This window comes from Hordeum vulgare, chromosome 3H, assembly GCF_904849725.1.
Source record: "Hordeum vulgare subsp. vulgare chromosome 3H, MorexV3_pseudomolecules_assembly, whole genome shotgun sequence".
NCBI lineage: Eukaryota > Viridiplantae > Streptophyta > Magnoliopsida > Poales > Poaceae > Hordeum > Hordeum vulgare.
This window is the reverse complement of record NC_058520.1, coordinates 600,722,623-600,749,973: the sequence shown is the minus strand read 5'-3', so window position 1 is coordinate 600,749,973 and position 27,351 is coordinate 600,722,623. Positions and strand designations below refer to the sequence as shown.

Genomic DNA, 27,351 nt, shown 5'->3' with positions numbered 1-27,351 from the left:
CCCCATATTTTTTGCACTTCACGCACGCCCAACCAGGATGTTCCGACATCTAAGAAACGCGTCGGACGACCTGGAACGAGCAATTGTCGCACTGTATGAACGGCAAAGATGAGCCTGCAAGCTTTTGGGTCAACATCGAGCCAAGGCGACGGCCAACCGTGGCCTTTCCGGGAACCTGCGCCGGGTCACACAAGAGCGGCTAGAGGCGGATTGAGCGCCTGCATGTGGCACCAAGAGATTGCCCGGACCTGGTGGACCGGCACCCTACTAGTCCATGGAAAGTGCAGTCCGTCGACGGCCTGATTAGGCAAATCCCATCGGTAGGATGCACAAAATTTTGTCAAATCCCATCGCCGCCGCAGATCCACCGATAGGCCTCTCGCACCGGGATGAAGGAGGCACCCCGCCAGTGGATTTGATGTTGGAAAGCTAGGTCGGCCGGGGGAAAATGGGGTCGCCGGCCTAGGGTTTATGTGCTTGCGACCGACGGGTGGGGGGGAGGATGGAGGGGATAAGTAGGAGAGACTGTGAAGCCGACTAGCGGGCCAGGGAAGAAGAACGGAGACGAGACGCGTGTCCGCTCTGTGTCCCCGGCTACAGAAATGATGTCCAAATTTACGTCTAAAATGGGTCGCAAACGAACAAAAAACAGACACGCGTTGGGTTGACTTTTCTATATCTTTAAGATCCAAACGGACGCACGTGGATGAAATAATCTTACTAATAATGCTATTTTCAGCAATTCGTGGAGTCGGCTGCAACGTTAAAAACCGTCCCCCGTCGTCCGTAGTTCACTCCATCTCCACCGACACGCCGGTCGTTGCACCACCAGAACGCCGCCCCGCGAAGTCATTGCAGCTCCCCTGTGAAGTCATTGCAGCCCCGCCAGCGCATCAACGGCTCGAACTCCGGCGACATGCGGTAGCAGCAGGCTTCGCCGGCGCGCAGTTCCGACAGCGACCAGGGGCAAGGAACGCCAGCGTGGGTAGCAGCGGTGATCCAAATAGGAGAGAAGACGGTGTCAACGGAATAAAAAAAGAAAAAGGAAGGAATAGGATGTGTGGCTGGCCACAGGGTTTCTCCCAATTAAAAGCTTTTTTGTGTTAACGTTTGCCTAGAATTAAATACTAGTACCATCTCGCAAAAAAAAACACACAACCGAATAGGCCAAGGCAAGGCACAATCACGCGCGGGGCCCGGAGGAGTGGCGCGTGGGGCCACCGAAAATAGAGACCGGAAGGGAAAAGAAGATGACCTGACCACATGCCAACGACAAGCGAGATTCGACCACGAGCGCCACACGCTCGCTCGCTCGGCCGGCCTCATCGGCGCGGGGGACGTCAGCGCTGACCGATCGCGTCGCGCTATCCTTTCGCAGCGCCGTCGCCGGGGCCCGCGGGAACAGTGACGTGATGGCTCATCCGCGGGTGGGTGGGTGGCGCGGTGGACGGACAGGGGAGCCCACGAAATAGCAGCCGCAGCACGGCAGCAGCAGCGGCGGCCTGTGGCGCCGCGGTGCCGCCTCCTGTCCTCCCTCTCGTGCCCGGCCCTTTCCATCAAAAGATCCGAGGGACCCGGTGGCTCTCGCCCTGCTCACTCTCTCTAGCCACAGTGCCTCATGGACCAGGCTCAACGATTTTAGAGCTATTTTATTTTGCCTGAGCTCAAACCCACATCCCGAGCATTCGTTCGTTTGATCCGGATTTCATCCGTTTGATGCGGCGAAACGGTAACATGTGTCTGGTTTTGTCCGTTTGTCAATGTATCCAACACGTGGCCGCATCGCAATTTATCCGCATCGAAAATCATTAATTCTTTTAAGAAAATATCAATCGTGCGTTTTAGAAAATACACACAAAACGTAGTTAAATATTAACATATATTTAAAACATAATTTTAAAAGTTCAACGTGCCCTGATTACACGTAAAAACATAACTTAAACTTGAAAAACTTAAAAAGAAAAAGATGGAGGTGGTCGTCTTGGAGGTCGTCGTCGTCGTCGTCGTCCACGATGAGGCCGGGATCGCAAAGGCAGGCGGAGCGGGCGACGTGGAGCGGCTACAACCGAAGGAGAAGCCACCATCATGATCGTGCTTCCCCTTGCCGAGCAAGTGTCAGTGGCCCATGGCAACCGACGAGAGGATGAGGAAGGGCGGCGACGAGGGTTTGCTCAGTGCTCGTGTCGAAGCTCGAGGAGGCAAGGGGGCTCCGAAGCGGAAGCTATGGACTGACCGGTCCACGACTTCCACATTAAAAAGAATGACAATCGAAATAAATGGATGGCTGACAAACCGGGCACCTCGGGCGTGTGGATTACTTTTGGGCGGTGGGAGATAGGTGGTCGTCCACCACACGGACCTGATACGGTTGAGAAGATTCAACGCATATGTCTGTTCGTTGTCTGTCTGAACATAATCAGGAGCAAGTTTGCTCCAAAAATGCAACGGACCAAACATGAAACGAACAAATTATATGGATACGGCCGTACGTTGGATCATGACCTTTGTCCATATGTATCAAAGCGGACGCGCCTGGATAAGATAGAGTCGTGCGTTGGAGTTAGCGTCAGGACCAACGGGTTAATGGGTGGCTGACAAGCGGGTCACCTCAGACGTGCGGATTAATTTTGCGCAATAGAAGATAGGTGGTCGCCTGCCACGTGGACCTGATACGGATGAGAAGATTCAACGCGCGTGTCCTGATGCGGATGTGGACGCACGTTGGGTCGTGACTTCTATCCATATGGATCAAAACAAACGCATCTGGACAAAACAGAGTCGTACATTGGAGCAAACCAACATGTGGTTGAATGGTTAGAGGGACCGTGGTATCTTCAGCTCACCAGGATTCAAGTTCTGGTGTTTGCATTATTCCTAAATTTATTTCAGGATTTCCATCGATACGCTTTCAGTGGGAGCAGATGTTTCCGTTGACGACGAGGCGCCTACGGTAACTTCATAAATCTCAAGATGACATGCCAGCTTAGCCTGTCAGAGGTGCTCGTAGGGATAGAGTATATGCGTATGCGTTCATAGAGGTGAGTGTATGGGCGTGTATATAAATGCTTACGTGTGTATCGTAATAAAAAAAATGTGTTTGAGTTGACGTGAGGACCAGCCTCGTCGTACCCACTTGGCGGTTGGCACTACTAGCTTTCTTCCGTTCGAGGCACTACTCTTCGATGGTCCCCTGGATCATGAGTGAATTGCAGATGCATATACAAGCCCCTCCCATTGTCATGAAAACTGCGGGAGCGGTTGTTTTTGTTAATGCGCCAGGATGGATCCACATTTAGGCTTTTTTATTTGAAGCATAATTCTAGAAACGTGACGATATAAAAACATATAATTGCAGTGTCGTGCTCGTTTGTATCCTGCAGGTTTCGCTTTGTTTGATTGCACCGCAAAGATGACCAAAGGATTTTATTTTTAGTAACATCCTTACAAATTTTGGCTACGGTGGTCCGTGGTCGTTTCATTTGGATCCTTGAGAACTTTTTCTTATGATTCATTTGTTTTTTTTTGCAGGATAAAGGGAGTTTATTAAGATGTCATAGTGTTACAGTCGAGAGGCCATAAACCCTCAATACAAGGTGGAACCGAACGCAACCACACAGCTGTAGTTCGCTCAGAACGGTTATAATTGACCAACCGATCGGCAACTCTATTCTGAGTGCGATAAATTTTCTGAGGTACAAACTCCCTATTACTCATCAACTCCTTAATCTCTCGGACCAAATGACCATAAGTTGAGCGAGTTAAAGCATTGCTCGATATGCTCGCTAAGGCTTCTAAGAATCCGACTGGACGACGACTAGAAGATCCGTGTGTTGGATTGCCAAGGCCATACCTTGCATCAGCGCATGAATTTCAGCTTTCAGGGCATCGTTGCAATAAAACAGGACATTTGGGAAATTTGGGGTGAGGGGAGGGGAATGTTTTTCAACCACTCAAGGCTTTTGGGAAAGTTTTTTGTTTTTTCTGCACTGTCAAGGGCTCTTCTATCCCAATTCCAAATGATAAATGTCACATGTGTGATACGAAACACTCCTATCCTGATGTTTTATATAATTAAAGTTATTAGGGTCAGACCCTGATAAGTATCACACATGTGGCACGAAGCACTTTGGTCCTGACATTTTATATGACTAAAGTTATTAGGGCTGAACCCTGATAAGTGTCACACGTGTGCCATGAACACATGTCAACTACAAGCAATTTTGGTGACAAGTTTATTGAGGCGAGGATGACAACTTCATATTATGATGGCAAGTTTCAAAAAGAAATTTAAATGACAACTCTAGTTATGAAAGAACATTAGGATTGAAGTGCTTCGTGCCACACATGTGACACTTATCATGTGGGATCCAAATTCCCATAGTTACACAACCCTATAGGATACAAGAGGGTCGTGGTGTCACATGAAAGGTATTGAGAACATAAAGTTATGGTAAACGAACACAATACTTGCCTAAGAAGGAGAAAAACACACATAGAACAACTCAACTTGTAGGAGAAGATGGGAGGGGAACTCGGGAATGAGTTTTGTGGAGGGGAAAAGAAAAGTTCATAGGATAGGAGACATGTGACATATTATACATGCATCAGAACTATTTCTGAACCTATATGAGATACATACATTTAGTGTTACCAGTCTGCAAGTTATGATAGCAATGGTTCTAACGTTTTCATGTTTTATCTTTTGTAATCATATTACTTGTGGGGAATATCTTCAGGTATCTCGTGTTTGGAAAGGTTGGTTTACTGAGGAGCTTAAGAGTAAAGACTAACCGGTACTTGATTTTTCTGTAAGGGTCATTACACATATCATGGAAACAAGACGGTTATTAATTTCTGCTCCACAATGCCCTTTTTATGTTTCAGAATATATTCATGTCCGAATAATTCAATGAGAAGAGATAGAAGTGTTCGCCAAAATGGTTTTTCTTACTCAAAAAATATAATGCGAGACTTCGAAAACAATGACTTGCAGAAAAGGACAGAGAGTATATCTTAACAACAAATAATTAAACAAGGTAAGTAATTCATTACGATTTTTTTGTAATAAACTGATATCCTTTCATTCTGTTGTATCAATTTTATGCTATGCATTTGTTGCTGATTATGAGATGGAAAATTTGCCTGATTGATGGTGTGTTTCATGATTGGGAAAAATTAAAGACGGCATGTCCACATGATGGTTATGAGTCATGGCCAATGCATGATGTTGGTGCAATTCTTTATTGATCTTCGATTCCTCTTTTCACTGTTGAATCAAGAAGCGCATTGCTCCAATCAGCTTTAGGGTGAGCATCTTGAACAATCCTGAGCTTTATAATAGAAGAAGAAATAAGTGCCCCAAGGTTTATCAAATATTTGGAAAAGTACAAGTTCCTCTTGTATTGTTGTACTGTTTTTGGAACACAGTTTAACAAATTTTTTTGTTGTTGTTGTGATTTTGCCAAACTAAATCTGATTGTATTGTGATTCTCAAGTCTTATATTGTCCATGCCCATGTAAGATGCCATACAATCAGTTCCGGAACTATCTCAATCCTCAAGAGCAAACTGTTTGAGTTCTATGTGAAGAAGCTCAAAACTAATAAGCCATCCTACACCTTTGCAAAATTGCAGGTGCGATTTACATTGGATGTTGCCCTAATTTTCATTCTTATTTTGTATATATAGTACATTATTACATCCGTGCAATATTGCTGAAACTTGTCTATTTTCATTGAATTTTGGTTCATCGTGTCTCGGACTGGCATGTTCTTGTATGTTTATTAATAGGATGGTTTGACATGGTAATTAAGAAAAAATTCAATGGTATTGTGTTGTTAGAGTTCTAAAACAGAAAGTGAGCGAATTCATTTGCATTGTTCTGAAATTTCTTGAGGTTTTTTTTAGATAATGGTTTTAATTTTTTAGGAGAAACTCAAAGTTCCAACTTGATATGCCTTCCATTCCATTTGGTTTATTGTGCCCAGCGCATAAGCATCACAGTGTAATCCGGAGTAGGGGCCTGCTAGAGATGGAGCTTGTCCCAGAGCAGAGGCTTGATCTCCTGTAGTGTCTCACCATTGATGGAAGTAGTCGGTTTCAATTTCTCAATTGCACTGGAACATGACACAAGGCAAAATATATGTCTAACTCTATTGATACATATTTACATAAGAAAATAAGGCTATATATATTAACTGACTGAAGGAACAATACATGGTGGAACAATTTAGTACCAAATATCTCTAAACTTTGTTTTCCATGTATGAATAAACTTATGTATTTTATAATATGCCATACTCAACGAGTTTTGAAAATTTTGAAGTGGTTATATACCTTGAACTGTCACAGTTGTGTTACTGCAGATATTAGAAAACAGATATTTGGTGTTCTAAAAAATATCATTGTTTTTTTTTGCAATAAAAAAACATCATTGTTTTAATAGTGAGGGTGGTCATGTGGTAGTTGATCCTGATGGTGCACAGGGTCCTAAGCAGACGCATTGTTGTTTTGAGAAACAAGGTGCTATATACATGTGCTATATATATGCGATGACTTGTGACTGATTGTTCTACCCTTGGCTAAGGTGTCGGCAGTTTCAAGTCATGCATTTTTATGGTATATGCTGAACTTGAAATCCTAGCGTTGATATATTTACTCTATTTTCTTGACTTGATGCAACACATTATTGCAAAAGTATGCAATGAAGTGATTATTGTATAACTTCAAGTCATGCATGTACAAGAAGTGATTACTTTTCTTTGTACAACCAAACTGTTCTGATGACATATTCTGATTTCGCATGGTTCTTTATTGACTTAATTATAACAATTAATCTATCTTTTTGTGATGTATATTTCCCCCATTGAATTGTACATATCTAAAAAATGTGCATTTTCCATAGTTAGTTAACCAGTAAGCCATGGAATAAGAATTTGCTAAGTCTAAAAAAGATTGTATGGTGACCTCAGTTTCTAAGAGATGGTATTCGACATGCCGGAACAATCAGGCAGTGAGTGCTTGTTGTTCAAGGGGTGGTATTTTCCAATATCTATTTTGTTGCATTGTCATCTATGGAATTATTCAATTTTTTTCATATAGAGTAGTTAATGAATTTGCTGGAGAATCACACAGTGTTTCTGTAGCTTGAATGATTAGGTGTGTATTAGTGTTTTTTTTTGCATATAATTGATAGATTTTCTTGCACTCTGGATTTGGCATGACATTTCCTGCATGCAATGGTGTGAAGTAGATGGGCATGGCTTCTGTTCGTCATGCACTTATATGCTACCTTCTTCCTTTGTGACGCCCTCGGCTTAATCGTACGCTAATCATACACGCAAATGCGTACGATCAAACCCAAGGGCTCACGGGGAGATATCACAACACAACTCTAGACACAAATAAAATAACATCAGCTTCATATTACAAGCCAGGGGCCTCGAGGGCTAGAATACGAAAGCTCGATAAGCACACGAGTCAGCGGAAGCAACAAATATCTGAGTACAGACATAAAACATGGGGTGCCTTAGAGAAGGCTAGCACAAAAGATACAACGATCGAACGAGGCGAGGCCTCCTGCCTGGGAACCTCCTAACTACTCCTGATCATCAGCGGCCTCCACGTAGTAGTAGGCACCGTCGGGGTAGCAGTCGTCGGTGGCGGGGACCTCCATCTCCTGGGCTCCATCATCTGGTCGCAGCAAACGGATCAAGGGGACAAGGGGGGAGCAAAGCAGCGGTGAGTACTCATCCAAAGTACTCGCAAGTCTTACATCAGAACTATTCTAATTATGCATCAGTATCAAAGAAGGGGGTTATATGTGGACTGACTGCAGCAATGCGAGAATAGAGAGAGAAGGCCTAGTCCTATCGAAGACTAGCATCTTCAGGGTCTTGCAGCAATAGACGAGAGTAGAACAGGGGTAACACATTAATAGTCATATTGTTGCAGCAATATTAAAGTGAGGTCACGCCTAAAGATCCTCCCTCGACTCCCTGCGAGGAAGCAATCCCGAGGCAAACTAATTCCAGTTAAGTAACAATTGTAGTTGTATAAGATCATGGCACAACTCTAAGTCGTCCTGTAACCGTGGACACGGCTATCCGAATAGTTAATTTTCATCCCTGCAGGGGTGCACCACATGTCCCGTCACGCTCGATAACACTCTGGCCGGACATACTTTTCTGGGTCCTGCCCGGCCTCGGAATATCGACACGTCGCAGCCCCACCTAAGACTAATCAGAGAGGCCAGCCCGCCGGTCTAAATCCTAAGCACAAAGGGTTCGTGGGCCCAGTTCCCCTTCACGCTCCTGCACGTGGCGTGGGCGGCCGACGTCAGTCCTAGCATCCCTTAATCACAAGCGCGATGCATCTCGGGACCACTCGGGCGCGCGCCGCTACACTGCTGGCATCTGAAAAGCTTCGGCTGATACCACGACGCCGAGTACCCATAATTCTTCCCGCGTAGCCGGTTAGTGCGAAAAGGTCTCCGACCAACCCAGATCAAATACCCAAATCCATTAGCATTTTAATTAGGCCAACAACACAGTCTCACGGGAATCCACCCGGCTTACAACTAATCACCAATGATCCCGGTAACATGGTCGAGTAACTGTGTGGTTGTAACATCGGGGGAATCCGAGGTATCACCCTCGTTGGATTCCGAACGATGTACCCGTCAAGGTGGGCTTAGAGGAATCACCCTCGGGGGTCCCACACTCGCGGGGTGACACGACAGAGACGTCATCGGGAATGGTGAAAGAGGAATCACCCTCGATAACCACGACCGACTAGCTATACTACAGAGATATCATCAGGAGTACTTAGCGAGGTGTCACCCTCGGTACCCAACAGTATCCCTGTAGCGTCGTACAACGAAGGGGGGGTGAACGTGCTGTGTCGGGTCTGGCTCGTCGATCAGAGATCGAGATTTGAAAACAAGCGGGGCAACTGATCTACGGGGTCAGAGGGGATGACTGCTCCACCTATACTAAGCAGATTAAAGATACAGGACTGAAAGTAGCAGTTCATCAAAAACAGGCTATGCATCAGATATAGGAGCTAACTACAACAGTAGCAAAATACTAATGCAAGCAGTAGGAAGAAAGACATAGGCGATATAGGAATGATCAAGGGGAGTTGCTTGCCTTGCTGCTCTGCGGCAAAGGACTGATCGGCAGGGTCCTAGATGTACCCGGCAGCAGCGTCAGTCTCGGGGTCTACCGGTAAGAAGAGGGGGAAGAAACAATAAATAATAGAACCGATGCAACACAAAACATGACATGGAAAGATGCAGGCTAGACATGAGCTAACGCAGCAACATCCCTCATAGACAGGTCGGAAGAATATCTGACGATATTTTCCGGGTTCTCGGGCTACTACCGGTTATACTGGAAACGACGGAAAAGTTCCATGTTTGCTATGCTAGAGACGCGTGACAGACGAACGGGCCGTGTATCCGGGTTCGTCTCGCTTTGCTGATCAACTTTCATGTTGAAATTATTTTGATCTGACTTACGGATTATTTTATATTAATTTTTAAAGTTTTATTAATTATTTAGGAATTCAAAACAGATTTAAAAGATTTAATAAAATCCTATTATGACATCATCGCGGTGTCATGCTGACATCACATTTGACCGGTCAACTGACCAGCGGGTCCCGAACGTCATAGGCACAAGTTTTATTTAAGATTAAATATTATTTAATCAGATTAATTTAGTGAGGGACCCGTGTGTCATTCTCTAATCATGTTAATTAATTATTCTAATTAACAGATTAACTTATATATTTATTTAACTAATTCATTAACTCATTAATTTAATTATTATATCTATTTATTTATTTAATAAAACATTTTTTTTATTTATTTATATTAACTACCGCGTGGGGCCTCCCTGTCATAGACAGCGGGTGCATTGGCCCCACCGGTAAGTGACCTAAGGCCAAATTCACATTTTAATCACAAATAAATAGACATACAAATGTCGTATCCCTCCACATGCCTATATACGCAAATACATACATAATACGGGTATCGAATACATACATACATACATACATACGGCATCTAATACATCTCTTATTTTTATTCATTTTTCTTTAACTCTCATCTCTGCCCTCTCTGTTCATCTGTTCATCTCTCAACAGAGAGGAATGGGGCAAAAACTCCACCACCCTATGAGACCTCAACGGCGTCGGAAAAGGGGACTAATCTCCGGAACGGAACCGAGGCGGAAAACTGAAGGAGAGGGTGGGAGGAGCCCGTAAAAGGGCTCACCGACGTTGCCGGGGAACGGGGCGGCGAGGCTCGGGGTGGCCGTTGTGGAGGACGACGAGGAGGCCGATGGTGCAGTGCCGGCGAGGAGGAGCCGGCCGGATCCGGCGAGGAGATGACGTCTCCCTGCCCGGTCCCTCCCGGACCGAGCGGGAGAAGGCCGACGGGGCTCCCGGGGGGCGGCCGGCGGGATGGAGGGCCGAGGTGGGGGCGGCTCGCCGGTCGGGAGGATGAGGGGCCGCCGGGGGAGGAGGATGAGGGGAGGGGGTCGCCGCGGGAGGAGGATGAGGGGAGGGGGTCGCCGCGGGAGGAGGATGAGGGGAGGGGGGGTCGTGAGGTGGGGCGGCTCGGTGGAGGATAGGCCGTGGGGAGGGAGGCCGCCGGCGGGAGGGAGGAGGCCGAGGGGCTTCGGCTCGCCGGCGGGGAAGGAAGGAGCCGGCCAGGGAGGGGCGCCGGCCGAGGTGGGCGAGGTGGAGAGGAGGGGGGCGACGGGATTTGGAGGGGGCGAGATGGGGTGGATCGGGGCTCTCGTGGGGAGGGAGCCACGGGAGGTGGGGATCTGGCGTGGAGGGGGACCGAGAGTCACGGGAGGGAGGGAGTTACGGGAGGGAGTCACGGGACGTGGGGGAGTGGGGCCCGGTTGGTGGGGGGGGGCTGGCGGCGCCCAGGGGGGGGGAAGGGAGTAGCGAGGGGGGAGGGAGATGGGGCGGCTCCCTCGCCAGGAGAGCGGCGCTAGGGTTTTGGAGGGTGGGGGTGGTGGCCGGCTGGGCCACTTGGCCCAGTTGGGCCGGTTGGGGTTGTTTCCCTTTTTTTTTGATTTGTTTTATTTTGTTTTCTCTTTTTTTTTATTTGTTTTATTTTGTTTTCATAATTTATTACTTATACTTTTAGTCCTTTCTTTTGTTCATTTATTTTCATTTACTATATTTCTTTACTTATTTTGTTAAAGCCCCTTTCTTAATATATCGGGATCATCAATGATTCCTAAAGTACCCGACTTGATATTTATAATCTGTTAGGGAATCTTTATAACTCCCCGACGTTGTTATCTCAACAACACAAAAATCTTTTCACGTTTGACTTAATCCCGAAGCTTCGAACTATGATTCGGTTTCAACCATCACGAGAACATTGATAAATTTAACGGTGACGTGGCATCATTAGCGCAGGATCACTGTAGCTTAATTACAATAATCACTGTAGCAAAAGTCGAGGATGTCACATCCTTGCTGCTGAGGGCAGACTCCATGCATGTGCAAGCATATGTATTCTTAAGCTATTAGTGTTCTCTAACTTATTGCATATTCATGTATGGTATCACTTTTTCCCTAGCAAGGATATGTGAGCCTATTAACCTTATGTTGTCTTTCGTTGTCAGGTTTAAAACCCAATCAAGAAATATGGCAGAAATTTGCATGTTAACCTTTCTTGTGCAGGTTCGAGATATAAATGTCACATATGGTTTTTTACCCTGAGTGTGTAAACTTGATGTATGCAAGGAGCAGCAACTCATCCACTACCCCTATACAAGAACCAGAGGGGCATGACCAAACCATCTACTCCTATGCTGCCCCACAGACATGAGTGCCGCCTGGCTCGCCACTGCTCTGCTCGGCCACTGCCGCCGCCACGTTGAGGCCCTCCCCACAAAGCGGCATGCTTTCCCGTGAGCTAGCTTCTTCAACACACGCTTCTCTAAATTTTTCCAAGCTAAATTAGTACATGCTTCTTTGAATGTTGGCCTGCCAATTGGTATTGGATTCTTGTATGTCATGATTTTCCCAATCTGCTCTTCCTACACCCCTGGATAGGTCAAGGAAAATAATTATAAAGCATGAAACCCATGGATAGGGCAAGAAAAATAATTATAAAGCATGAAATATGCCAACCAATACTTTCGGTTGGATATATCTTTTTTGTAGCTCTTCCTACACTCATGCGCCACATTGTAAGTTCTGAAGGCTCCTGCTGGTATTCTCATTCCGTTAATACATTGCAATTAGCGTTTTAGTTCATAATTTAGAAAGTGGATTCTTGTATATTTATTTTCATGTCCATCATATGTACTCTGCGAGTGTCTTTCTTCTCATCTCGAACTGATCTATGATACTGGGTCTTTGCATTTTCATCGCCCTGTATTTTTTCTTTATGATTTTGTGCATGTGCATTTTCAAATAATTTGTAACAAACTAATTCATATTTTCATTGCATATGAATAACCAACCAGGCGCAAATATGTTTTAGTCTAAACGTGCCCCGGTTTACGGACATAACGAACACGGGTGATAATCAGTGTTATCCCGGGAATAGGGTAAATAATACGATTCATGGATGCATATTCTAAATCTCATGAGCACTTGTACATGAAGAATTGTACAATGCTTAAAGATGTTATTTTCATCTACAAAGAGCGATCATATCTTTCGATTCATTCCATAAGAGTGAGGTCACTCCTTGACTAAGTGGAACTTGAATCATTTGGTTTTTTATAATGGTTGGAGATGTGGTGTAGGAGGATCAGCAGCTAATGGCAATTGCACCAGCGAGCCCCAAGTGCGGTGGCCCCTGCAACATGAAGAAGACCATCCACAAAAAGGGGAGGTACTAAAAACAGCCAAGAACGCAAGGAAATGTGCAGGTCTGTGTTTCAGAGTTATTATTGTAGCACTAGCGATTAAATGGTCTGTAGATGGTTAGGCGTGCTTGCCTAGAGTGTACTTTGGTAGTTGGTAGAGCCATGCTAGCTTCATATGTTGTTCTTGCAGCCTCAACTAGCTAAATTTATTTAAATCAAATGTTGTTCTATCCTTGTAATTACTATTATTCAGTTCTTTTTCTGTTGTCATTCAGAGTACAAATATAACCGTTATATAGGTCTACTGATTTCATTGCCTCCCCATCGATGGTTTTAACAATTCAGAGATGGAGAATCATCATGCAGCTGCAGCCCCAATAGGATCAGGGGAACATTCCCCATTTAAAGACCAAACGGGCATAATATATTTAGAGTTTTTTTGTCTGAAACTCTACCAAAATTTATTGTTGGAAGTTCATCGGTGACAACCAAGGGTCATGCTCCGGGATGACTGCTTCTTCCTGCGATTCGCCGGCTGAAGTAGGGGAGATCGGCATGGCTAAATCCTGTTTGCATGGTGTGAAAGGATGATGATTGTCCCAACATTCTTTTCTGCAAAAGAATGTAAACCATGTCTACTACTTGACTATAATAATTGTTTCCAACATTCGAATAGGCGAGCACATGCATTTATGTATCTGGATCTTATATATTGAGAAGCTTTTTAAGTGCAATTACCAAGCACCTTTCTCATTTAGTTGCCCAGTTTGTATCTATAGTTCTATTATACTCAAGATAATCTGTGGGCGCGTGCATTTCTAGCTCTATAATATCAAAACCACGTTGAGTCATCGCGGATTCTGCTTCAGCTTACTGCATGGTCCAAGTTGTCTGTATTTGAATTTGAGGACAAAATATATTTTTTTCTTTATTTTATACTGGTGTGATTTAAGAGCCTCTTTGGGACTGCTCTGCTCCTTCTAATTCATCTATGCTCCAGAAAAGACAAGCCAAACAGGATAGCTCCACGATATGCTGCTCCGCAAAAAAACTAGAATCTGGGGTACAACTTCAAGGTTTTTATGAAGTTTCCTAGAGGATGCTCCAAAAAACTCTAGAAGCTGGATACCCCTTCATTTTCCCCCTCAACCAATCAAATAGATTCTTTTCACCAAATTTTCTATTCTTGAAGCTCGAGCAAGATGCAAGCCAAACATTCTCTTGATAGTGATATAGCTTCTGTAAAATCGGCTCCAAAATAAATTTGATGAAGTGAAGCTGATTTTGATGAATTGAAGTAGTCCCAAACAGGCCCTAAATTTGGGTCAGTTGATTTTGAAGTTCACCAAAGGGAGGCCGGAGGGAAGAAAGGGGCTTGCCGGAAGGCTACCACAATATATATTGTTCATATGGGGAGGGGGACACGACGGTGGTGCAGCTTTGTTGGAGAATCTCCGCTGGCGCCGGGGGGCGTAGCACGACGATGGGCCACAATTGAGGGGAGAATGGTGCGGTGAGGCTGTGCGGGAGCCCGCCGCCACCGGCTGCAGAAGCAGGCGGCTAGACCGGCAGGCGCGTGGCGGATTGATAGAAGAAGAAAAGGGGCTGGAGGTTAAGACGGTGATCTGGCCATCCATTTTCCATCGAACGGCCTAAACCAAATCAACAAATGACAAAAGAAAAATCCAAGCTACTGTCATCTAGCCACACACATTCTTATTGGGTCAATATTTAACATGAGTTGCAAGTGCAAGTTTACTAGTTAGATAATAAGAGACATAAAAGCACTCATTCTATAAATACACATTAATATCAATAATTATGATAAACATGTGCATCAAATTATATGTAATTATGTTGCATTGTAGGTAATAATTTGTTAAATTAAAATGTAAAATTTAATTTATACAAAATTATAATACAAATGACAATGTTATACTTAATAATCTATTTTTTTACAATATCTGATTGGAATCATTACCCAATTAGTTGGGAATTAAGTAACACCGTATCTTATGTGTATGATGTAATTTTTTTGGGAGCAACCTATAGTTGTGCTAATGTAGCATTTCATGTCAGAATTAAACACATTAAAATTGATTTACATTTGGTGTGATAAAGATTTGCAGAAAATAAATTGGACATTCGGTTCATTCCTTTGAAAGAATAAGTCATAGATGAGTTCATTAAAACTTTTACGGTTAAGCCATTTGAAGAATTGAAGAGAGATCTTAGTTTAGAATAGTTGAGACTAAAGAAGGGTGTTAGACATATAGTTATATTTTGTAATCTCAATTGAATATCCCTACTCTCTCTCTCTGCTCTTTTTTTCTCTCTCTATGTGTTATGAATTTTGTTATGATTGTTGCATGATATCTACAACTTTGACGACACCGGATTCGAAAGGAGGCAAACCTATGTCGTTTCGATCCCATGAGGTTGACTGACATAGCTCTCGTGATGCTCCTCGCATGTAAAGGATGCTCCTATTGCCCACCGTCGACGAAAGCAACACCCTCGGTCCCAAGTTCGCCAGAAATAGGAAACCACGCTAGGCATCACCCATCATCTTCATGAACCACGAGCCCCTTCGACCGGATCCATTTTCAAAACGATGCCCCAAAAAGGGAATGACACACCAAGCATAACTATAATTAAAGACCACCATCGTCTGATCTAGTAGACCAGATCTAGGGTTCCCCTGAAGCATGCCGGGAAGGAAAGCAAGGACTGCTAAATTGACGCCTCCAACAAGAAAACATTGCGTGTAGTTGCCGTCATCGACGACTTCGACCACAACTGTAGTATGGTTTTCACTGCAGCCCCACGCACTGAACCTTGGACCTTGCCAACCCCTAGCCAATCACCTTCACGACGCACGGGCCCAAAACCTCACCCTCGCCATCGAACCGCGTGGCCTGGATCTGTCCCAACATCCGATAGGCACTGTTGCTAGAACAACAACCAACTCTCCGCGAGCAACCGTGAGCAAGCCACACCCGCCAGCCACCTCGCTGCCCACAACGACGTGCATGCCTCACGGTTGTCGACCCATGTAGCTTAGATCTACCCTGCATCACCATCGCCACAAACTGGCAGTCGCCCTCCCGGGCCAGATCGTCGGCCGCCGCACCGTCCAAGGCTACACCGCCAATGCACACGAGCACTCACACAGCCTTCGCCATGCCACCTAGAGCCACCTTCCCGACAGCTGAGCCGCCATGCCTCGCTAGCAGACGAAAGGGCACCACCACCCCCTCCATGGAGCCGGCACGGGCTTCGCCGACCGCTTCTCGGATGACGACGAGACAAGGAGAAGGGGGAACATAGGGTTTCGAGTGTCCCTTGAAGGAGACTTTGGCTCCACCATAGTACTCCGTAGGAAGCAAAATATACTCAAGAAAATCCAAAACCAGGACAGAACACCACACGGCAGAAACTAGTTGCCCTTTTCGATTCCCCCTCCAATAACCTTCGTGGTCCCGCCGCCCCGCCCCCGGCAGCCCACCGAGCAAATCAAATAGGCGGCCGAGCGAAGCAGAGGCCAAGCGAAACAGAGCAACCGCTGGCAAGCAGCACGAATCTCCCCTCCTCCTCCCGATCCCACCAACCACCACTAATTACTTCTAGTCCACTGCCTACGCACATCGGAGGAGGAGGAGGCGCCGCCGCCCCGACGAGCAGGTTCCGATTCCCGGCGGCGATGGCAACGTCGTCGTCGTCGTCGAGCGTGTCCACGGCGCGGCAGCCGCTGCGGTGCCTCCCCGCGGGGCGCGCCGCCAATGGAGCGGTGACGCTGGGGCTCCCGAGGAGGGAGGCGCGGCTGGCGCTGCGGGCGGGCGCGCGGCGGAGCGTCGAGGCCGCGGCGTGGGCGGCGGCGGCGGCGGGGCCCATGGCGTGGGGCAGGAGCAGCAGCAAGAGGAGGGAGGAATCGGCGGTGTGTGCGGCGGCGGGGCAGGTGGCCGGGAGGAGCGCTGGGGCCGGGGCGGGCAGCAGGAGCGTCGGGATGGACGTGGCCCTCGCCACGGCCGCCGTCGTCGCCACCGGCACCGGGAACCGCGTGCTCTACAAGCTCGCCCTCGTCCCGCTCCGCCAGTACCCCTTCTTCCTCGCGCAGTTCGCCACGTTCGGGTACGCCCCTCCCTCCCTCCCTCCACTCCTCCTTCCGGCCATTGATTGAATGATCCCTCAGAGCCGCCGATCCACGCTCCGCTCCGCTTCCCGCCGCCAGCCGCCGCCGATCCAATCGAGGGACGAGGGAGCCGGCGGCTCCTTGTCGAGCAGCGGGGAGATTCCTCCCACCACGATCGATACGAGAGCTGTCGCGAATCATTTTTCCTCCTCGGCCCGTGCGGCGCGCGGGGCCCACGCGTATGCGACCGTAGCGGGCCGAGATTTTTTTTCCGGTGGTTCGTTATTGAGGATATCTGGGGACGTGGTTGCTGCTGCTGTTCGGTAGCAGCAGTAGTAGTAGTAGTACGGCTTCGTGTGCTTCTTTCCTTTCCTTGCTGGTGTCTAGTGGACGGACACGCCTGAGCTGGCCCCCCCGTTTCCTGATAGCCAAAATCCAAGTAGCACTAGCACCACGCCAGAAATTTGGATTCCACCTGCCCCTGTTTTCCGCGTGCGGCTCGCTGCCAATGTGGGTCAATGCAGGCCGGCCACAAAACTGAACCCGTATAACCTGAACCTGAAAAACCTGACTACTACAAATGGCATTATAAGTTTTGGGAACCCGAATTTTATTCGGGAAAATAGTTGTTGGAGCCCACTGAAAACACCTCGCACAAGTGTCATTTACTCATTCGCTGCAGAAATGCTGTTGTTTTTGCCTGCTGGTGTCACGCTCACACAGGGTGTAGTACCACTTGGCACTGAATAAATTGGCCTTCTGTTTTTCTTGGACACGCATCGAGAGCGTGTCGTTGTTGTATTAGTTTGAGAAGAACGCGGAGAAGGCGAAATACAAACCACCAAACCGGGCGATGGCCAGGCCAAAACGAAGAACTGCAGCCTGAAGAAACCCAAATAGAGTTCCTTTGGTTTGAGAAAAAAAGTTAAGTTTTGATGGCGGTTTCCGTGCTGACATGATTTGGGAGGTTGTGCGGAGTCGAAATACAAGCTTTTTTTGCTACTTCTCCATGGACAGGGGCTAGAGGCTAAAAACTTGGCGGTGTGCGGTTGGTCTCGTGAGGGTTTATGTGTTTTGCTCGTTATTGCACAACCATCATATTCATTCCAGCATTGTTATTTTTTCACATTAACACCGTATGCTCCCCTTATTCCTATATCATGATAAAATGAAAACATACACGTGAAAAAAGTGACTTATGATTGAACATTCCTTGGATGCTAAATAACACGGTCTGTATCTTTTCACTTCTCCAGTTATGTGGTTGTCTATTTCTCAATCCTGTTTTTTCGCTATCAAGCTGGCACTGTTACGGATGAGATGCTTTCTGTACCACAGAAGCCTTTTATACTCATAGGCCTCTTGGAGGCTCTAGCAGCAGCGTCAGGGATGGCTGCTGGAGGTAATTTTGTTTCTTCTCAAAAGCAAATACAGCATGTTCCTCATATATCTTCACTTGTAAAATGTACTTGATATGTGACATAAGGAACTCACACTCACAGTATTATATGCTTACTTTTGCTGGGGCAGCTATTCTTTCTGGGGCTTCAATACCAATATTATCACAGGTTGGTGGGTCATCAGTATAATCATATGACAGTTTTCACTTTGTCACCTCACCTGCAATCACATTTATATAATTATCTTACTACCTTGCTGCAGACCTACCTTGTATGGCAGCTTCTTTTGTCTGCTATTTTCCTAAAGAGGCGCTATAGAGTTAATGAGATAACTGGATGCTTTCTAGTGACAGTTGGTGTGGTAATAACTGTAGCAAGGTATGTTTCTAATAATTTCAATCTTGGCTTGCAAGCACCTAGTAAGCAGTCGAGTATATTTATACAACAGTAATCCAGGCCAAGGAGTTTGCTGTCCTGCTTCTCATTATTCTGCCTTGCAAGCGAATGTTATGGTTAAATCCGGAAGAGAATAAATTTTATTACTTGGAGTTGGACATGTAAAATACCAGGAAACAAAATATATAGGAAATTATGCATTAATATCGCTTGTATGATCCAGAAATCCTCAATGCATCACACGTGACATCTTCACACGCATGTGTGTATGCAGTTGAACAGCTACGCTGGAACATTTATTTTGATAACTGTCATTATGATTTGTGGATAGTGTCAAGATCCCAAGCATGGAACGTTAGGCAAAAACTGCTTGACATTTCTGTACATTATTATTTAGACATATTTACTACTGCTCTGTTTTTCATTACAATGAGTGTCTGAGAACAGTGTCGATCCAGACCTAGAAACTCTGTCGTTTCACAGTCCATTCAATTAGCTTGCAATTTTATGGATATTTGATTAAGTCAGGCGTGATTTAGACCTCACAGAATGAAATTGCTATTGGGCGAGAGATGATTGCATAAGGGGTTATGAAACACGTCTACAACTGCATACACATATTTTCTGCAATGTTGTGATGTCAAAGTGGAATGCTAGTGCATGATTATGATATTCGGTACCTTTGTGTCAACAAAATTTAACACGGACCTTACTTTTTTATGCATAGTGGATCTGGTGCTGGTGCTTCACTACAAAGTACTGGAATTTTGTGGCCACTGCTAATGATAATATCATTCTTTCTGCAAGCTGCTGATACAGTATTGAAGGTAGCAAGTCTGTTAATCAGTCGATTTACTAATTTCTGTACTTTAACTTCCAGTTTTACCTGATACAACTAAAGTATAATTGTTGCAGGAAATAATATTTATAGATGCTGCCAAGAATTTGAAGGTACTGCTGTTCTCCCATAGTTATTACCTAGCAATATTTTATTTGAGATGTAGAACTTGCTCTTTAGAAAGCATGCTTACTGTTAGCTGCTATCTTTTCATTGTGTTTGTGAGATGCCTTTCCCATTCTGATATTTTTGTTTTGTTTACAGGGTGGCTCAGTTGATCTTTTTGTCGTCAACTCGTATGGCTCTGCTTATCAAGTATGGTCCTGATTTCGACTACTATGCTTGAATCATACATAAGCCATCCATCATAATTAATGAACCTATCTTTTCAGGCTATTTTTATGTGTCTCTTGTTGCCATTCTTGTCAAAGTTATGGGGTATTCCGTTCCATCTACTGCCAACATACATCAGAGATGGTGCAGCCTGCTTTCTAAATATGGGATCGTTATCTGCTGGTAATTTTCCCCCAAGTTTCTGGGGTTTCTTCTCTGTCTCTTGAGTTCTCTTCGGAATATTTGCCTTGATCTTTCTGGTGCATGCAATAATTTTCTTATTGGGTCTCTTGATCACTTGTCTCAGTTTGTGGTGCTAGATGTTACTAGGGGGATAAATGCAGCTATCTCTTAAGAAAAGAAGTTAATAACTGATGATTAACTACCATGCAGTATTCAGTTTCTGAAATTAGCACCTAATGACAAGTATCATTCGCTTCTTTGAGTTGAAAGCACATCATTTTTGTATGTATTTCTTCCTTATTTTGAAAAGGAACACTTGGATTTTATTTGCCCATAGTTGATTCATTTATTATTTTTATAATTACTGCAATGATTATTCATTGTTTTAGTGGTATGTTTTTTTTTCTCGTGACATGTCCTGAATTTTACTTATATAAATAGTAAAAGCATCTAAGCATGTTTATATGTAGCACAATCCTCTTGTTAAGCTTTTTTGGGTTGTGCAGGCTGTGAAGGGGCACCACTGCTACCCCTACTATTTGTGGTTGTTAATATGGCATTCAATATATCCTTGCTTCACCTGCTGAAGATTTCTTCGGCTGTTGTATCTTGTCTAGCCTCCACATTCTCAGGTTTACATATTCTTTCCGTGCACACGATATCTTGTTTTTTTATAAATTTCCTTGCCATTTTTTGTGTTGAAATGTACCATACTAGAATTAGTTTTAAAGGAAGGTTTTTGAATCCAGTTAAAACCGGCCTTGCAGGAAGTATTTGCATTCTTGGTTTGTAGCCCAAGGTCACGCCTGATCTAGTCATGCCACGATTCCGTAAGCATGTGGTTGGTTCAGTGCCGCAATCGTGGCTTGCTACACTTTGTTTGTCATATGTAGTGTACATGTCAACACATGCTAAAATCTAGTACCATTTGACAACTGGTTAAAACTATTGTATACTGTTCATCGTGTGTCGTCCAGCTTCCAAATCTGGATCTGGAAGCCTTATAGTAACCATATATAAGCTGAGATGTTGTATTCACACCCTGCTTCGTTTCAGCACACAAATAAAGAAGGGAGTTCCCTCCCTTGACTGTACGTTGTTAGGTAGAAGTGAGGCACCCTGTGGGTCTGTGCTCTAACTAACCGGCTACTGCTCGGTTCTGGAATCAGGACACAAATCACTGCTTCATTAAGTGGTCCACATTAATCTTTGTGTTCCTTTCCCTATATCAGGCCAGGTAAAATATAGTAAGCCACATTTTAATATATATACTGGAGGGAGAGTTGTGATGATTTCACAAAGGAAGAGGGCCATTTACATTGATTTCTGTCTGATGACAGTTCTGCTGCGGTCCAGTTTGTCAGTTAGAACCAGAGAGGACGATAATAGGATGCTTGGAATTTTATACCTGACTTGCTTCTCTCTGTATCATCATTCTGTAATATTTATGCTTTTGAGGTGTAGTTAGTTAGTTACAGAATTTTGACCACGGGACGATGCAAACCTTTATCAAAATGATGATTATGGAGAAAGTATTGCATTAAGTGAGAACGTAACGTCAATTGAAATTTCTAAGCGAACATTCCTATCATGCAGTGGATGTATGTCCACCCCTCTCATAGTCTCTAGAACATAAGCGTGGGACAGCAGAAAAGAAACACACGTTTGGGACGTGGACAGAAGTTTAGCTGTGTTGGCTGACCATGATCCCACATAACTGAGTTGCACCATGTCACTTCAAAACTAAGCTTACCAATATTATTAAGGACTGAAAGTAGGGGAAAACAAACACAAACATTCAGTTCTTCTAGCTACCCTTCATCACCATTATTTGCACGTTTTCTATTTGGTTCCTGCATAACGACTGCACAAGCCTTATCCACTGCCTCCCCCCCCCCTTTTCCAAAAAATGCACTGTCCCCTCCCAGTTGCCACTCCACCTGGTCAGTTCCTGTTCTTATCTTGAAGGTGTCGAGACTAACGAGGTCTGCACATGTATCAGCGGTTTCTGAAACCTGTGTGCTCCTTTGGACAAAAATGACTTTAATACAGGACTAACTTGAGCTTGTTTTTCGTCCCTACCAGTCAGATACTATTAATGAATAAATAGTCTAGCTTCCAACGTATCTTCGGTATTCATCGTTTGCACTTACACATAACGTTGAGGGAAAAAAGGCCCTTCGAGAAAAAAATGCCCTTCGAGAAGGTTGAGGGAAAAAAAGTTATAAACCTTTCAACTAGCATTCCATTTCTGATTACTAGTCATTGTTCCCTTGTACAAGTAGATATGCAAGTATGCATGCACACTTTGCAGCGAACTGATCACTAATGATGGCCTTTTCTTGATGCAGTTCCGCTGTCGATCTACGCTTTCACTCTACCGCTGCCGTACATCAGCGTGGCGTCGACCCTCCCTCCCGGCTTTGTTGCAGGCGCGGCGGTTCTCATTGCCGGCTTGCTAACATATAGCCTTCCTCAGCCACAAAATTGCGAGAAAACCAGGAATGACTAGGTAATCAACATTCATTTCTTGGTAATTCTACATAACCATGGCTGGCTCCTCATCTGGCCGGGGCTTGAAAGGCAGAGCAGAAATTCTCCTGAGAGCCACCTGACCTGACTGTTGTGTGTTGTATGGTAGCATGTCATGTCATATGTATATGTATATCCAATAAAAGCAAGCAAAAGCTGCATGGATGTAGATAGAATAAAACTCGAGAGCAGGAATTATATATATATGTATACCTGGCAGTAAGGCTCTCTCCGTATGTTGTTCTTACTGGGAGAAGGTGGGAGATGGAGGATACTCGCAGTTTGTGGAGGGGAAGAGAACCAGGGAGAAGAGCAGCAGCATCATCACCACGGGGACGAAGAGCAGGAAGGCCGGCGGCGGTGGCAGCGGCGGCAGCACCAGTGGGAGGCACAGGAGCGTCGCCGCCGCCGCCAGCACGATCATCAGGAGGACGCCTCTGTCCATCTGAGGCTAGTGGATGTTCATCTCTCTGTGTGCGTGTGTGTTTTGGTTGGGTTCCTTGGAAGAGGAAGGAAAAACTCTTGTGTTGCTTCGTGTGAGAGACAAGTAGCTACTGCATCTTTGATTCTTTGCTCCTCCGCGGTGTGTATATATATTGGTGTGTGTGATCGTGGTGGGTGGCCCTCTTTTCTTTCTTTCTGGGAGGCCGAGGTTGCCGGTGGGGACGGACGGACAGTTGGAGGCGACATGGGGTGGGCCGGCCACTGCCTGCTGCTTTGTTTAGAACACAAGAGGTAATCCAGTTCCTCTGATGTCAGATTAGCCGCATTATTAAACTCCACTGTCTCCTGGGAAACGCCGGATCTTGTTACTACAGTACTTTGACAGTGTCTTTGTGCGACCTAGTAGATTTGTTTTTGCATAGCTGCGTGTGTCTCAACAGCCAGCGAATCATCCCTGTCGGTGAATGTTTGTGCCAAGCTTCTTCCTCCCAACCTTGTTGGTGGCTGTCGGTGAAAGTGTGTCTCAACAGCCAGCGCAGCTTGCGACCCAACCCGGCCGCATCACACATGGACTGCTGACGACCCAACAGGTAACAACAGCGCCATCACACCGCCCAGGCTTGTGAGTTCTGTCAGACACGGGTACCATGCATGCATGATTGATCGAACTGACGAAGCGCAGTGCACCGAATCTGGCTGGGCGCCCACGTTCGCCTCACCTCGTACAACAAGCCTGTGCGTGCGTTCATGCGTGCGTACATGCGTCACGGTGAGGAGTCGGTACTGCCACGTACGTTTGGCTGGCTCTTGGTTCCTTCCAGCCAGTCAATCAGCCTGTCAGTCAGCCGGGCCAGCACGCAGATGCAGTGCACCATTAGTGCCGCGACCGCCCGCTTAAGCCGTTCCCAGTCAATCTCTGTCAGCGGCCAAGGTGCTTGCTTGGCAGAGATTGACACGGCACGTGTTTCCTTGATCGTCACCGGCAACGACGACACGGCACTAATTGAGGTCACCCGAGCCGAGCGCATGCATGCATGCGATGCGGCGCACCTTGCCGAAAGCCGCGCGACACGTTCCGGGAAGCAGAGGCGAGTTGCGTCGGCACAGACAGTGCCACAGTGCATGCATGCATGCATGTTCTGCAGAGGGACAGTGCCTCCTCCCTGTCCGTGTCTGACTCTGACGACGCGGCGCGTAGCCGGCCAGTGCGTGGCCCAGTGGCGACCGCGCGCCAAAAACGTGCCCGCGATTAACCCGGCACCGCGCCTGCCTGATGCCGACCGACCGCTAGGCTGCAGGCGGCCAGGGACGCAGATAGGCGGCCAGGGAGCACTATAGATACTGTTTAGCACTGTACTGATACTGTTGCAAGCTTGGGGCCCGGGGCGAGGCCGAATCCTGGATCCGTCCCTGGAGGCTTTGGCGGAATGTTCAGTTTTGCACGCGGCAGCAAGATAGTTCAAGAGAATGAAATTAGCGTACAAAGAACACACATAGTTACACACCATTTTTCTTATATAATCTTGGATTGTCTACAAAAATTCTTGGTTAGCCAGTTTTGAAACTTGAGAGGGCTATGTAACATCATTCCAAAACCGTGAACTTGAGATTTTTTTTTTAGAATTGGGATAGTTTCTTCATACCAGGTTGATGGAGAATGAGGAGCAAAGAAATAAGTATGTCATATAGACATTAACTTTTTATAGAATAAACAAAAGGTACTACTTCTAACTGAGGCATCGCAAATGAAGTTGATGCATCGCATCAAATAGTCAGATAAACATGTTCAAAGCTAGCTGTGAAATACAGGTTCAAGTACATATAGCAAAGATGTGGCTGTACATATACCCAAACTGTGTACAACTGAAGAAACCACCGGAACTGATGGTGAAAAGTAGCCCGTGATACATCGTGTTAACGGGTAATCCAACAAACAAGACAGCCATTTTTTTCTCTCTTTAGCTTAATATACATGCATGTTTTTTCAAAAAATTATAGTTGTCCTTGATACAAATTTGTGTCAAGAAATAATTCCTTCTATTTGTTGCGTTTCCACATGTACCATGTTTTGAAGTGGTGTCAATCTATTTCAGTTCCTTCACATAGAGGTGTGTTGGCAGGACAACATCAGTCCATAAATCTAACACATGTCAGTCGCTGATCCTCGCTGCATCCAACAGTTGAGAATGCTTTCAATGGAAGGAAAGCAAGAAAAAAACCCTAGCCATTCCATCCCTGCCTGTGGTAGCTATCATTTAGCAGAGTGAGATAGAGCACACAAGAGAAAACACAACATGTGAGAAAGAGGAAGAAGAAGAAGTGGAGGTTCTGTACAGATTTGGTGCATCTGACTATACAGTGTTCAACCTGGTGATTGGAGGCTCAAACGTGCTTGGATCGACCTCAAACTTTGTGAGCTCGTTTCTTACTTTGAGAATTTAGATCTGGTTAGCTCGTTTGAGGATTGGGTTAGTGGAGCGTCAGATCTGAGAGTAGTTTTGTTAGCTCTAACTGATGCATTTTCAGGACAGAGAAGTTTTGCGAGACAAACTGTTTGGGTAGGCAAACGATGTCCGGTAGGCAAACGATGTCCGATTGAGCTGAAATTTTGAGGGGATCAGAGGAACTCGTGTGTCTATTTGCCTCCCAAATTTGGTGTTGTTTGGTTTAGCGGTTTAAGAGAAGTTTGCAAAATACTGAAGGCGACAGAAGTTGTGTGTACTCTGCTTTGCTGAAATCTTGCCTCTTGTGGTTGTTGTTACTGTTGCCGATTGACATTGTGGAGAGTGCGTTATAACTCTCTCTAGAGGCTCTAGAGAAGACTTTGTACTCATCATTCTAATAGTGAAGTTGCGTGGACCGGTTGGTCCACATCCGTGGTTTTTTACTCCTCAACTTGAGGAGGTTTTTCCATGTTAAATCCTGTGTCACATGTGCATGTTGTTTGTGTTATTCTGCTATTTAGTTGTTGGTTGAAGTTGTGCTCAAAGTTCATCACAAGTGAAGGGTGCTGTGTAGTGTGCATATTTGTCGTGTAGGTGAATTTGTGCAGCTCATTGTTGCTGTTCAGCCCCAACAAAGTGGCATCGCAACCTTCGTTTGCTTGTGCAAATTACTGAATGGGATCATGTCTTTCTTGTGAGAGAGGTTTTCAGTCAACGGGTCTGAACCTTTCAGATCCGTGTGTGCTTTACAAATCTCTATTTCATCGTATAGATGTTGTTACCACGCGCCATTTGGAACTATTCCAAATGACTGATCCACTATATGAATCTGGTTTACTACTCAGAGTTATCCAGATTAGTGTCAAAGCTTGCATCGTTGTAACCCTTTACGACGAGCTCTTTGAAAAGGATCGAGATGGACCTAGAGGGGGGGGGGTGAATAGGTATAGTTCCAAATTTTAATAATTACTTAGCAATTTTAGGCAAAGGTGCCGAATATGAGCGTAGGCCTAATAATTGCAATGACAAGGAGTAAGCTATTTAGAGTGAAGTAAGGCAACTGGTAAACAATAATCAAATACAAGTACGTAATAAGGATTAACACAAGTAGAGAGTTAGGGTTAGGAATAACCGAAACTTCAAGAGAGACGAGGATGTATCCCGATGTTCACTTCCTTGGAGCGAAGCTACGTCACCGTTAGAGGGGCGGATGTTACCACGAAGGCACACCAACGCCACGAAGGCTCACCCTATTCTCCCTTTGAGATAACTCCAGGAAGGTGTTTCTCAACCACTAGTGGTAAGCCTTGAGGTGGCTTCCAAACCTTCACAAACTTTTCGGGGGAAATCACAATGGTTTGATTCCTCTCCGAAGACTCCTACCGCCTAGGAGTCTCCAACCTCCAAGAGTAACAAAATCACGGGGATTGCTCAAAACTTGCTCAAATCATAAATCACTTTGGTGGAGAGGAGGAGAAGGAGACGATCTATCTTTTGATTGGAGCAACACTCAAAGGGACTCACAAATGCTCTTGGGATCTAAGATTGGGTGTAGACAAGAGTGAGTGAGAAGAAAGGTGTTCTTGTATGTGTTCTAGCTATGTTGGTCACCCTCTCACGAAGTGGGAGGGGGTATATATAGTGGGGAGAGTAAAACAGCCATTGGGGACACTTTAAGTCACACAGGGGTCGGACATCCGACAGTTCACGGATGTCCGGGCGTCCACAAGGAGTCTGACGTCCGACAGGGGTCGGTCGTCCGAGGGATGTAAATATATCTGGAACCACTATGGAGT

The 27,351-nt window shown here is 45.5% G+C and overlaps 1 protein-coding gene and 1 long non-coding RNA gene across 2 annotated transcripts; one reads left to right on the top strand and one right to left on the bottom strand.

Annotated features, from left to right (window-relative positions):
* The first annotated feature begins 16,243 nt into the window (after positions 1–16,243).
* Positions 16,244–23,236, top strand: LOC123445552 (protein CLT1, chloroplastic-like). Its single transcript, XM_045122549.1, has 11 exons — positions 16,244–16,984; positions 18,242–18,387; positions 18,516–18,553; positions 18,648–18,763; positions 19,509–19,608; positions 19,697–19,732; positions 19,884–19,934; positions 20,012–20,135; positions 20,642–20,767; positions 22,487–22,647; positions 22,925–23,236. The coding sequence occupies exons 1-10, from the start codon at positions 16,557–16,559 to the stop codon at positions 22,645–22,647; spliced, it is 1,326 nt and encodes a 441-aa protein (XP_044978484.1). The 5' UTR covers positions 16,244–16,556; the 3' UTR covers positions 22,925–23,236.
* Positions 22,361–22,973, bottom strand: LOC123445553. Its single transcript, XR_006631109.1, has 2 exons — positions 22,881–22,973; positions 22,361–22,755 (listed from the first exon to the last, which is right to left on the bottom strand). It is a non-coding gene; the product is annotated as an uncharacterized LOC123445553 (long non-coding RNA).
* Positions 23,237–27,351: the final 4,115 nt, after the last annotated feature.

Bases quoted from the DNA above. Each gene is read 5' to 3' on its own strand.
- LOC123445552 (XM_045122549.1), top strand. From the start codon at position 16,557: ATGGCAACGTCGTCGTCGTCGTCGAGCGTGTCCACGGCGCGGCAGCCG. The intron at 18,554-18,647 runs GTTGGTGGGTCA...ACCTTGCTGCAG, and splicing joins CAATACCAATATTATCACAG to ACCTACCTTGTATGGCAGCT. The intron at 20,768-22,486 runs GTTTACATATTC...TTCTTGATGCAG, and splicing joins TCTAGCCTCCACATTCTCAG to TTCCGCTGTCGATCTACGCT.